At 41.3% G+C, this 13004-nt stretch overlaps 1 protein-coding gene across 1 annotated transcript in view; it reads right to left on the bottom strand.

The window, feature by feature from the left end:
- Positions 1-446: 446 nt before the first annotated feature.
- MTR4 (RNA helicase, ATP-dependent, SK12/DOB1 protein) overlaps positions 447-13004 on the bottom strand; it is a 58200-nt gene continuing 45642 nt past the window's right edge. The window contains exon 14 of the mRNA XM_087682890.1: positions 447-1579. Coding sequence (XP_087539016.1) covers positions 1301-1579 — 279 coding nt within the window. The 3' untranslated portion in view covers positions 447-1300. The remainder of the gene's footprint in view (positions 1580-13004) is intronic.

Below are 13004 nucleotides of genomic sequence, written 5' to 3'. Positions count from 1 at the left end.
CTAGGTTTTTAGTGTGAGGTTCTAGTGAGGGTAGGATTTCTAAGGATGCAAGGGTTGGGGTTAGAATTTGGTAGGGTTTAGATTATACAGTTGTACTTAAACACAATTAAGTAAATCAGTTACATATATTTACATTAGAGTTTGAACAAAGGCATTTTTGCTAGAACATATTTGTGAATGGCAAGCTCCAAGGTCAATTATATCATGCTATTTTTAATAACTTTTGGGCCAGAAGCAAGCCCAAACATGGAAGTATTCTTTCTCTGAAAATACATGCAACAGATCTAGCTGACACAGTTTGCAAACTTTGTGTACCATAGTAGAATTTGGTTGGTATCCTTGTAACATGTTAAGAAATTCGTTTCCATCTTTGACTTAGTTTTCCCAGACAAAATCTTAAATGAGCTGTCTGTGTAAAGTAATTCTAAGAACAATTGTTTCCAAAGTTGGTAAAATCATATTTCATTTCAAAGAACATTTGAATTTCCTTCATGATAGACTGAAGACCTTGTATATCCAAATTTGCACTCGAAATACTTCTGGTAGGTCTTCTAAATCACTTTCTTTTGTTTTGTACAAGTCACATCATGAAACTAAACAAGGTGTTGGTTGACTCCAGAGAAGGGGGTACAGTAAAGTGCATGCCTGTATGCTCTCAATGAAACTAAGGAAGTCTTCCAAAACTTCTAGCTTACTAGGAATTATGTTAGATAAGAGAACAATGGCCCAGCACTCCACCAGAGACTGGCAGACTCGCCAGTCCAAGATTGTGGTATCTCTGACCTTGATAAAGCCAAAGGATTGTTGGTACAAGTTATCCTCAACCATTGAGATGGTTTACATGTCAATGAAGTTTGCCAATGTTCCTCAGCTATACCCTAAGGTTGTATCCATCCGACTTTGCACGTTAAAGCCTTTGTTGAAAACATATGCCAGCCATCATACATTCGGCATACAGCCATGACAGATTGGCCAATCACCAAAGCCAACATCAAGCTTGTACTATTCCAAGTCATTTTGGCTACTTCGCCACATCAAGAGTTCATAAAATACAGCAGCAAGTAACTCTGATGGTAAGTATCATATGGGGAGATCCTTCTAAAAATTATTTCCAACAGCTACTTGTTCAGCAAGAGCTCACTTGAGGCCAATGCACTTTGCCTCTCTCTATCTGGAGCGCTGTTTGAAATAGGGCAACTTCAGCTTGAGATCATGGATCTATACTTGGTTAGGAAACTGTGACAACATGACCCCGTTTCCACGCTTCAATAAAGCCAAGAACATGTGAAGCCCAGAACACCTAAAGATACAATGATGCTGCAAACACAATATCCCTTTTGATCAAGGTTGAGCCTTCTCGGAACTTATCTTCAAGTTCCTGCTCTCCAATAGATCTAGCCGCTAAAATAAGTTGCTGCAGAACTTCTTCCAGTCTTTTCATTGCCCTAATCAGGCTACCTTCAAAAACTTCTCCCATCCTCATTATTTCTGAAAACTTAGCTCCTTTTGCCCACATGTAGACCATTTCCATGATGTCTGGTCGAAATGAATTAGCATAGTCTTCCACATCAATTGGAAGCTTCAACAAAGAAAAACAACCCAATCAATTAAGTGCAAAAAATAAAAAGCACAGCGATAAGATGTGACAAGACAGAAATAGCAGCAAAGAGATGGGTGAAGCTCAAAAACATCCACCAAGACCCTGTATCAAAATTTTACTTTTTACACACAAAACGCCCATCACTAGTAGATGCAATAAAGATTTTAGATTCAAAAAAGCTTGGTGAAAGAACACTGATACTATCCCACTTTACCTTGCACCAGTACAAGGCAGCAGGACTTCTGTCAACAACATTGCCACCGGTGTTACACTTGTGTTCTAGTGCAGAGTCCAGAAGGAACAATGATATGTCATCTGTAAAATGATGTCATACCCTTCCCTTGGCAGGACTTGAATCCTTTTCTATATAAAGGTCCATGACCTTTTTCAAGTGTTGAGTTGCACCCTAAAGGATTTTTATAAACTCAGCCATATTTGCAGGATTTTTATCTACTTTCTGACCAGGCATCTACCGGCGGCCCTTCACTTCGCATATAGAGGTCCATCTCCCCTTTCGTGAGTAGTCTTAGCGTTCAAGATTTTATCAACTTGGCCATACTCGCAAGATCTTTAACTACTTACTCACCACTGCTGTTTATTCTTCCCTCTGATTCCAGTATTTGGCATGTAAAGAATGGAGGGTTCAAGTGGCTACAATGGTTCATCCATAAACTTGGTATTGCCACTCCTTGAGGGGCTATTGGTAGGGAAGCTACACAAAAATACAGCAAGGCCCTCACGTAATTTGGGAAGTGGCACCTTTTCCAATCCAAAAAGGAAAAGTTTAATGGCTTTACAAAGCAGGATTGTGTAATTCTCCCAAAAATAAAAATAGCTCATCCATTATTATCCCAGCCAGCATGGAAGCACCTCCTCCTTTATCATCTTTATCGTTTGGGAGAGTCATCATAGCCTTTTTGGGCCCTTTGACTAGTAGAAAGATCTTTGTTTGGGTGAAAATTTCTGTTTCTTTTGTTTATAGGCCAATAAGATAGTTGCTTGGGGGGACACTCGTGGACCAATGTTCCCACTCTAGATTTGTTGCAAATAAAATGGGTGCAGACATGGTAGAGAAACAAAAGATGACTCCGCCAAAGTGTCTTTCAGCATATACTTGAGTATCATCAACTCCTTGGGGGGCTACTGGTGGGGAAGCTACATAGAGACACTATAAGGCCTTACTCAAATTTGGGACATGACACCTTTACCAAACAAAAACAGAAACTAATTTGCTTTCCAAAGCAGAAGTCTTCTTCCATGTCCATCTCCTGGTTGTGAGCCTCAGTCCGAGTCAAATGAGCATGTTTGGAGCTCTGGCATTGCTCATGTTCATCAGTCCTCATATCCCCAGTATATCAGATGGAAGCAGTTCATTCCTTTGGGCACCTAACTATGGACTGTTTCTGTCTGCTCAGATCTGCCCTGACATGTGGCACTCCCAGCTCTAGTAAGCAGCATTCTCTGTGCCCAGCAGGTTGAATATTATTGCTCTCTAGAAGTGAAAGTTTCTCTCCAGCGTTTTACCCAGTCAGCAGCATTATTTCTGCACCAGGTTGGATATTATTGCTCCCTAGCAGTTGAACTCTCTCCACAGCTTTGCACCAGGTTTCATAGGCAATTGGTCAGTCTTGATGGTCCAGCCTGCATTTACAGCAGGTCGACTAGTTGGTTGCTCCTGCCCTATTGCTGCCTCTTCCATCAGTCATGCTTATCAAATTGTCATCGTGATCATGCTGACCATCTTCAGCCTGTGTTCCCCTCTCCTTTCTACTCATCATCAGCATCTTCTCCATCTCCTGCTGATCTGTCTAGTGCCCTCACTGCCCTGCCTCTCTGGCACTAGTACATCATGTAACATGGAACGAGTTTTGAGAACAAGGATGGGAGCAAGAATTGCGGCTCTAATATGGGGATGGGACTGGGATGGGATAGAGTTTGGGATGGAAAGCTAGAAAATGGCCTTCCCTGTTACTATGCATACATGGCCTCAGTCTGCTGTCAATTTCAGTCTGACTTTGAAAAGCATTATTCAGGTTTTGTTCCCTCTTCTCTTTGTTCATTCTCTCTTCTTTGTGTTTCCCCTGCTGGTTTACCTCAGGCTTGAACTCTTCTTCTCAGGCATGGAGGCTTCCCATTCCCTTGGCAGACCCTCATCCCTTGCTTCTTCCATGGAGAAGCCATCATAACAGGTTGCCAAGATGAGCAGCATTTTGTCTTCTGTCCCATCTCCTGTCCCCCTTCCTCTCCCCTCCCTCAGCAACATCTATTCCTCGCCTCGCTCTCATGGCACCATCCATTCAGGTGCGTGTCCTACCCACTCTTCCCGATGCCCAAAAACTGGACAGGACAGACTATTCTCTTTGGAGCTGCAAAGTTGAGACCATCCTCGACACATTTGACCTTGAGGAGTTTGTCAGTCTCCCCATTCCATGGCCCATTCTTGATCTAAAGACAGGTCCTTTGGTGGATCATGCAGCACTTTGGGATCAGCTCACATCTCGTGCCCATTCATTTTTGTCCCGAACTGCACTGATGCATTTCTTGTGCATGCATGGCATACCTGTACAGCCTCTGCGATCCAGATCCAGTTGTCAAAGATTTACTAGGCCAAACTTTTCCCCTTTGCCCATTAGATTACCTTGGACATGAAGTTAAGACAGCTCTCTATCTGTTATTCCCCACCATGAGGACTTGTATCAACAAGATGGACGAGATTTGGGATGTGAATTGGTATCCCTTCGCATGACTGTTCAGTTGAAAAATATGGTTTCAAAGTTCAAACCTTTTGTCACATCTCCAGTCACCCAATTAAGATATCCAGCCAATGATGCCTATCATTCAGTTGGGAAGACTGTTCAGTTGGAGGATATGGCTATCATCATCTCGTGTGGCCAGTGATCTGGTTCATCTATTCCTGATCTGCACACCTCTCTTTGAGTGAACCTTTCGTGAGTCACCACCGTGATGGAACAGATTGATACTGCCTAGTTCTGTGGGCCCTGGGTACATGCGAGTGGATGAATGAACCCCCTAATGTGGGCATATCTTGAAGGAGCAACAAGATGGGTTATGGGATTATGAGACTAATAAGATGACTCAGTCCTCCCTAGCTGCATACAATGAGGAGTATGGTCCCATAGAGCTTTGCCAAATCCTAGGCATTGGACCAATAAGACCGTGGACTTGGCCAATTTGAAAATAAGGCCTTAATTTAGTTATTGTAACATAATGATTTTATAAGCTTTCTGTTCTGCTAAAAAAATTTAATGACTATTTTTAGTAAGGCCATTGCATTAACAGCTTAGTAATGTGTATGTTCTTCACACACATGGTGACATAAATGACTATATACTAAAAAGAGCAGTGGGTAGGGCTTGGCTTCTCAGTCTCGGCAGCATGACACTTGCCCCTAAAGTCCTCCATAACAAACCCTGGCTTAGCATAGCATAAAACATTACAGATCCTATGAAATCAGCATCAAAAAGCAACTTCATTTGCTCCATAGACAGTAAACATCTGCAAAGCCTCATCTTCATACATGATTTCAACCACAAGAAAAAATCCATGTACATCCTTCATAACCATTGAAGGCTAAAAGGTTGAACAAACAGCAGCTACAAGAAGAATGCCTACTGTGAAACATACACATATCTTCATAAACATGTGATTGACCAGCAAAATGATGCTGCTAGTACTCACCTATGCAAACAACATGCCTACCTTCAACAAAATACAGTACACTACATGCTATGATTCTTAGATCTAGGTATCCACTATTAACATACCTATAAAGAAATATTCAAGCACAGAAGATAACACAAAGTGTATGAAAAAACACAATGATAGAACAGTAGAGCTCAAAGGTGCAGAGTAACTAAGAGTATGCGAAGAATGAATGCAATAGACACACTATGCAAAGAGTGTAACACTAAGTGTACGACAAAACACAATGATACTAGATAGTAGAACTCAAAGGTGAAGAGTAACTCGAAGTAAGAGAAGAAGGAATGCAATAAATACACTATGCAAGACTGAATATAAAATCTTGAACCTCCCTGTCTTAGAATGGACCAAGGTAGATATGAACTGGAGAGTGTGTCAACTCTGAACGGGTCCCGAATCACAGCAGGCACCCTTTGTGCAGTGACCAGCCCTGCTGTAAAGGCAGTAGACAGCAATGCAGGCTGCACTGTCCCAAAAATGCAAGGCTGAATCTGATGTAGACTGATCTGGTGAAGTACGCAGTACCGACAATGCAGTAGACAGCTCTCAGAAGTAGAGGAAGATCAGGGCGGCATCTGCAGGTTGAAAACACAAGGTGTTGGAGACTGGGTGACAAGCTGGCTATACAGACAGTGTGTGCAATAAATGCCAGCTGTTCAGCCATTCAACAGTCATCAGGTGTGCAGCAGCTCTGAACAGGCTAAAACAAGGCGTAATCAGCAAATGCAGCAGTGGATGGAGGCTCAACAAGGCACTGGGTTGATGGACAACACCACAGACTTAGGTACCCTGCCAAATCAGGGGTGTAGACAGCAATGGGACACGGCACCAAATGCAAGAGAATCTGCAAAACAAGGTTTAAGACTAAGAGGCTGGGCAGCCCTCTAGTTATTGATGAGGATCCTCTCAAAGCTTGGGGGTTGCTCGTGGGACATAGAAAACTTTAATAATTTTTAGTAAAGTTAGGTAATTTTTTAGTTTTGGGGCTGTTTAAAAGAGCTGATTAAGGTTTTGAAGTTTGCAATGCATCTTTGTAGCTTAACAATAACACTCTAAAATCTTCACAGAAAAGGAATTACAAGAGTCAACCTAGTCAAAAGGAGAATAGATGGATAACCTACAGCAACATTCCATTATCTTGGAATATCAAAACTAATTGCACCCCACACATTTCCCAATTCACATGATTGAAGTTGTCTCACCATTGCATGATTATACTGCCGTCCACCTTCTTTCATCCAGTTGAAGTGTAGGTCATTTTGATTACTCTAAAAAACATGCTTGCATGATCAGTAGCCCTTGGATTTCTTCTAGATAGTCCTTGGTAAGACTGGAGACTGAAGGAACTGCCACATTTGGGGGGCATGCCTTGATTAATTAGATTTATCATTTGCTTATTAAGGACGGCTAGCTAGCAATTAACAGCAATTCCATTTGTGGCCTCCACAAAAGGATGACATGGTGGAAATCAACCCTAATGGAGGGTTGGATCAATAAAACCCCCTTCAAATGCAAAATATTTACTTGCTGCATGGTGTGTGGTCTCCCTCTTGCTTCTGCACTTTCTAGATGCAAAATCCCTAATGGTTTATGCTTCTTCTACACTACATGTGTGGAGACGTGTCACCATTGATGTGCAATAAGAATCTCGCCCCTTTGGTTTGAGATTTGACACCATGTGGTGGGAACTATTATGCGTTCCCATGATTGGGTGTTTGGAAAGCCTAAATTGTCAAATCATGTGCAGGTGCATGTGAAGATTATGTTTCACTCCCTAAGCTTCTAGGCTGTTGGCATAGCTGGACTACCCAGAATGCCTCCCTTTTTGATTCCCATTCTAGTGTGCGAAGTCATATTGCTCGTTTGAGAGGTTTTCGAGAAGGAATACAAAGACCTAGTCACCAAGTCACTGTTGAAGATCCAAGGGCCCCGATCTAGGTAGATCCTCTAGATCCTGGGTACGAGTAGAGGAAACGATTGCTCAAAAGAGAGCCACTCCTCGAAAGCGAAAGGTGGTGGTGTGTGAAGAACTTCATGGCACATAGGGTCCCTCTCTAAATCGGAAGGAGTAGAAGTAGCAGCCCCCTTTGAAGCCGAAGAAGAACTGGAAGCCCCCTCTAAGGGCGAAGTAAGAAAATCCCCCTTTGAATCCCAGTCTGAGAGAGAAAGGAAATCCAACCACTCATGGCTCATGGACTGCGAAGCATCAGATGACGAAGGAAGTGCCACCGATCGTGCCGAAGAACGTATCTGGGGCTTGGAAGAAGCAGCTGGAAAGCAAACAAAAGTGGCCTCTCGAACCTGAGTGGAAGAGGCTGGGGAAGAAGACTCAAGATGAGCCAAGGGTGGGGAACAGTCGCGGACTCTCAGTGGAGTAGACTATGAAGGAGATGTGGGGTGTAGAAGCCATTCTACTTGAAAGTAGGTGGGGCAAACCTCCTCACAATGGGAATGGGGTGGTCTCTAGGAGGGCTTATCGCCTCGTAAATTCTTAGAGCCTCCATTTCTTCCATAGTCGGTTTGGCAGATGGTCTGATAACCGCTAGAGGAATAGGCATAGAAGTAGGCATAGACATAGGAATACTGATACAGCGGAAGAAGAAGAGAAATGGATGCTGAACCTGCTACCGATCTTTGCCTTCATTGGAGTGAATGATCTTTGCCATTGTTTAAGCAGATCCACCTCAGATACCATGCCAAAAGACAACGTACCAGCGAGACAGTAGGGTTTGCGGGAAGGAACACGGAGTGAACTCGGTAAACACTAAGAAGAGAAGAGAGAAGAAACTCTGATGAATGGAATGATAAAGATCTGAATCATGGAGTGAATGTGATACAAGGGTGTCATAGTACAAGGAAGATGATGAAGACAACCACGAACCATGAACCGTAATGTCCTAAAGGGATATAAGGGTAGTGGAGAGGTTGGAGAGAAGAGGTGACGGACTGAATGAATCAACCATAAGGAATGAATGAGAAAGAGACATATAAATAGGCACATTCAATCTAGGGTGGCGCCCCTTTTTGGGGCTGCAAACCCTAAACGCAAAAACGCAAATTGTGGCTAAAGGGTTTCTCAATATTTGTTTAGTCTATTTGTGACTCCTCTACTTTTCCAATTATTAATACATTTACGCTTTACAAGGGGGAGGGAGAGGAGGAGGGGGCGTGCAAGCGCACGCGAGAGAGAGAGAGAGAGAGAGAGAGAGAGAATCTAACAAATTGATGAGATAGATGATATTTTGGATTACAAGAACTAGGGTCTCATTATATAGATCTAGGGATTTCAATAATCTTTGAACCTTATTATACACTAAGAGGTGTAGATAAACACACATACACATAGAGGTGATAAAATAACTAACAAACCCCCCTTCAGATCATAGGTAACTAAATCCATGGCATGAAACACAAAGAAATGAAATAGGAAAAGGTCTTACCTCAAAAGAGGCAATGTCTAATCCCATACAAGAGATTCTAATAGGAGATCTACAAAGATAGGAAGATATTTGCAACCGGAGGTAGAATACGATATGTTTTACCAACAAGTTAAAGATTCATAGTTGGGTTTGATTCAAATTTGCGCGTGTATGGCTGATAGGCCAATCAAAAGCCAACATGGCTCAAAGGCAAAATGCACATGATTAGGGGTCCAAACTTAAGCATATCTCTTAGGCTCAACATAGAGACCATGGGAACTACTTAGAAACCCCCTGAAAGAGATAGCTCCTTGGATGATTAGAAAAAAAGAAATAAAAAGAGAGATTGAAACCAATCTTCCTTCAATGGATGGGTAGTAATTCCCTAATACAACACTAAGCATTCATTGCAATACTGAAAATACAAATTTACCTACTAATCTTTGGACAATGGATAGTTGGTTGGCCCCAAAACTAATACCCCTTTCAGTATTTCTTTAGCTTCATTGAAGTAGATATTAATTTACAATGGGATTGTCCCAATCCCCTTCGCAATCCAAACTCCACTTACTGTCCAAAGTGACCAGCGAGTTTTCATTCTAGTTTGCCCCTTGATTTTGGCAGTTAATTGGCCTTCACCCACTTTGAGAAGAGTGGAAATACCCCAAATTTGATGGCTGGAAGATCCTCCACGTGATTCAAGCTGAAAATCACCTTCAATCTTAAATAATTCAGATCTTGGAGCCTTCAATGTTTGGGATGCTTCCTAAGCCAGCTGCTAAATGCTAATTTCTACTGTAAATTAGGGTTCATAGCAAAGAAAACTGAAATTCCTCAACCTTCAAGGGTCCAAATGCTCAGATCTTTGAAGCATGGCTGTGAAATGGCAAGGAAATGAGAGAGAATGCTGAGAAGAGAGAAAATTCAAAGTTTTGTATCAAAAAATGACTGAAAATCAATCAAATGCAACTGCTGCCCAGTCCCAACAACAATAAATGCCGTCCTTTGCACTTGGAGACCCAAAATTGCTAAGGCCTTCAGCCTCCTGCGTAGGATCTCATGCAGCTGTTGACTACTCCAAATCCGCAAATGCATGTTGGTAATGAGCTGAAACTCAGCTGGCTGCTCTAGCTCCTCACGATATGTTTCCAACTAGAATGAATGATTCTCTCTCTTTCTCTCTCTAAGGCTTCATTTTTGCTCTCCCAATCTTCCTCGTGTTTTTCCCAGACTCCCTTTGAAAAATTTCAACAAGTGACAACCTTTCCTGCAAAAAAAAAAGTTTGTTTCTATGCCATTTTTAACCATCAAATTGGCATTAAGTACCACTAAACGCCACATCTCTAGTCTCACCAATTGAGACTTATGGCCAAATAAATGACGTACGCCAATAACTGGCACTAGATACTACCTAGTATCTGTGCAACATAATACTGCAACTTTTACCTTTGACATTTGTTGATTCCCTTAGGACCCAAGCTCATTAATAAGCACTAACCTCAATTGCAACTCACATTCGCAACATTCACTTAAACATGTGATTAAAAATTAATCCACATGTTAAGTGAGGCTTGCAAAAATACATGTCCTCATGATAGCTCCCTTCCCTTAAAATCCTTGCAATCATCCTTGATTGCACTGTTAGATGCATCAAAAGCAAATTATTGCATTGAAATTTCCACAGCACATCATAGTCAACACAACATTGCACACTATTGTTCAACCATTCTATATGCCCAACACATGCTGAAAATTACTAGCCAACAGAACATAACATAAGACTCGCAAAGAATCTCAAAAATATTACCAATTTCTCGTGTGATGGATCCATTAATCATGAGCTCAATTAATCTGACAAAACTAAACCAATATAAACCATGGCTGAAACATCAATGGCATCATGACATATGTTGCTATTCATAAAATCAGCTAAATATCACTGAAAATTAATGACCATATATTGAAAACCAACATTAAATAATCAACCCCAAATGATCATTAACAGATGCAAATGTATAGTTTCAAAGGTGTAGATAACAAACCATACCATATGCATACCAAACATAGTGCCTAGGACACTGACTAGTGATCTCTCAACAAACATACTGTCAGCTACAGTACCCTGAATATATGCTAAATATATCTAACATCCACTACTTTTAGAGTTGTCCATCACTGAGAAGCGGAGGTGCTAGTTCCCTCACGACCATCAAGTAGTACTTTGGACCCCTGCTCTTTTGAACTTGACTGAGCACAATCTGAAGTCAGCTCTAACTGGAAAGCATCAAGGTAAGGCTACAACAACTGAGGATGGTCTGCCAAGTCATCCTTCTCTATCCATTTGGCATCCACTAGTGAATAGTTCTGAAACTTTACCAAGTAACATTTGGAAACCTTACCCCTAATCTTTTGCTCTTTATGTGCCAAAATCTGCTTTGGTACCAATATCTCCTCAAGCTCTTCAACCTCAAGCTGAATTTCAGCAAATACATCCTCTCACATATCACTATGAAAAGGCCTTAAGCAAGCTCATATAAAAGGCATTGTATATCCACTAGTGTGGAGGCAATTTTAGCCTATAACATGCATCATTGATCCTCTCCATTACTTGCAATGGCCCATAGTATCGCATACTTAGCTTTGGATATAATCTCTTTTTGCCCCTTGTCTTTTTCAACCATGCCTTTTCAAAACGCAACAACACATAATCACCTCTGCAAAGTGCAAAGCACGCCTATGACAATCAATTGCTCTCTTTTGCTTATCCTCTGATCTTTGAAGCACACATTTAACCTTTTGATAAGTTGCATCCATACTCAACATATAACGATTAGCCTCAAAGATCTTATCTTTTGTGTGCAAAATAGGGGGTACTTTCTTACACCCTCTACCACCTCAAAAGGAGCCTTACCAATGGAACTATGCACTATGTTGTTATATGAAAACTCAATCAATGGCAAATACTGTTCCCATAATACTTTGTGGTTTGATATATAGTAGTTCAAAAGATCTAAAATTGTGGAGTTAGCATCCTTAGACTGATGATCAATTTGTGGATGGAAGGATGAAGAGAATTTCAACGATATGCCTATATTCTTAAATAATCCTTTCCAAAACAAACTTGTCATCCATGGGTCACGATCATTAATGATTGACTTTGTTATACCATGGTACTTCAAAACACATGCTGCATAAAAAGACATGCTATATGATCAACCTTTATCTTTTTCTTCATTGGAATGATGTGGGCCTGCTTACTAAACCTCCATATGATAGTCTATATCCCATCATTTCTTGTAGATGTACATGGAAGCTCAAAGATAAAATCCATAGTAATGCTTTGCCAAGGCCTATAGGAATAGGTAAGGGCTGCAATAAACTCGGCTTCTTTTAGCTATCATACTTAACTTTCTGGCATATTATGCATGTCCTGACAAATTGCTTAGCATCATGCCTCAAAGTTAGCCAATAAAAAAGGTGTCCAACTGCCTTAACTGTGGCATCAATACATCTACGACTTGCACAAGGAGGAGCATGACTCTCAGTCATCACCTTGGCCCTCAATTGCTTTGTGACACAATCGTCCATACATCATCAAAAAGCCCTCTCGAAGTACAAAGCAATCATGTCTCTGGCCATCACAAAGCTGGTTATATATATTTCCAAAGTCCAAATCAATAGCATACTAATCCTTCATGGCATCCAACTGTGTGATAAACCATATTGATAGCTGATAACTGAGACTTACAAGATAGTGCATCATGCACTACATTCTTTTTGCCATATATATGTACAATCTAAAAGTGAAACATAAACAAGAAGTTTGCCCACAGCATATACTTCTCAAATAACTTTGTCTGAGTCAAGAAGTAGTGCAAAGTCAAATGGTCTATCTACACCATGAAATCAGCCCCTAAAAGATAAGTGTTTCCATGTGAAAAGTGCCTGAATTACAGTCAAGAGCTCTTTCTCATAGACCTGCAAATTTCTCTTTGCATCATAGAGAACACGACTCTCATAAGCAATTACACGGTCTGTTAGTGATATCAGATCCCTGGCCGTAGAGTACGGCAGACTGGTCGGACTGACCAGTCGGATTGCCATGTGGCAGTCCAACCTGTACTGGTCAGTCGGCTGCATTAAATGCAACCGACCTGTCTATTCTGGGCGCATATTTTCTGGCTATTTATAGCCGATATTCAGCACAGTCTTACTTACTTCTAATCACAGGTTTCAGGCTGGAGATTCGTGCAGATTACACT

The sequence above is a fragment of the Lygodium microphyllum genome, chromosome 8, assembly GCF_053477565.2.
Source record: "Lygodium microphyllum isolate KBCC chromosome 8, Lygodium_microphyllum_v1.1.10, whole genome shotgun sequence".
Lineage (NCBI taxonomy): Eukaryota > Viridiplantae > Streptophyta > Polypodiopsida > Schizaeales > Lygodiaceae > Lygodium > Lygodium microphyllum.
Note: the sequence above shows the minus strand (reverse complement) of the source record. Positions and strands in the feature narration are given on the sequence as shown.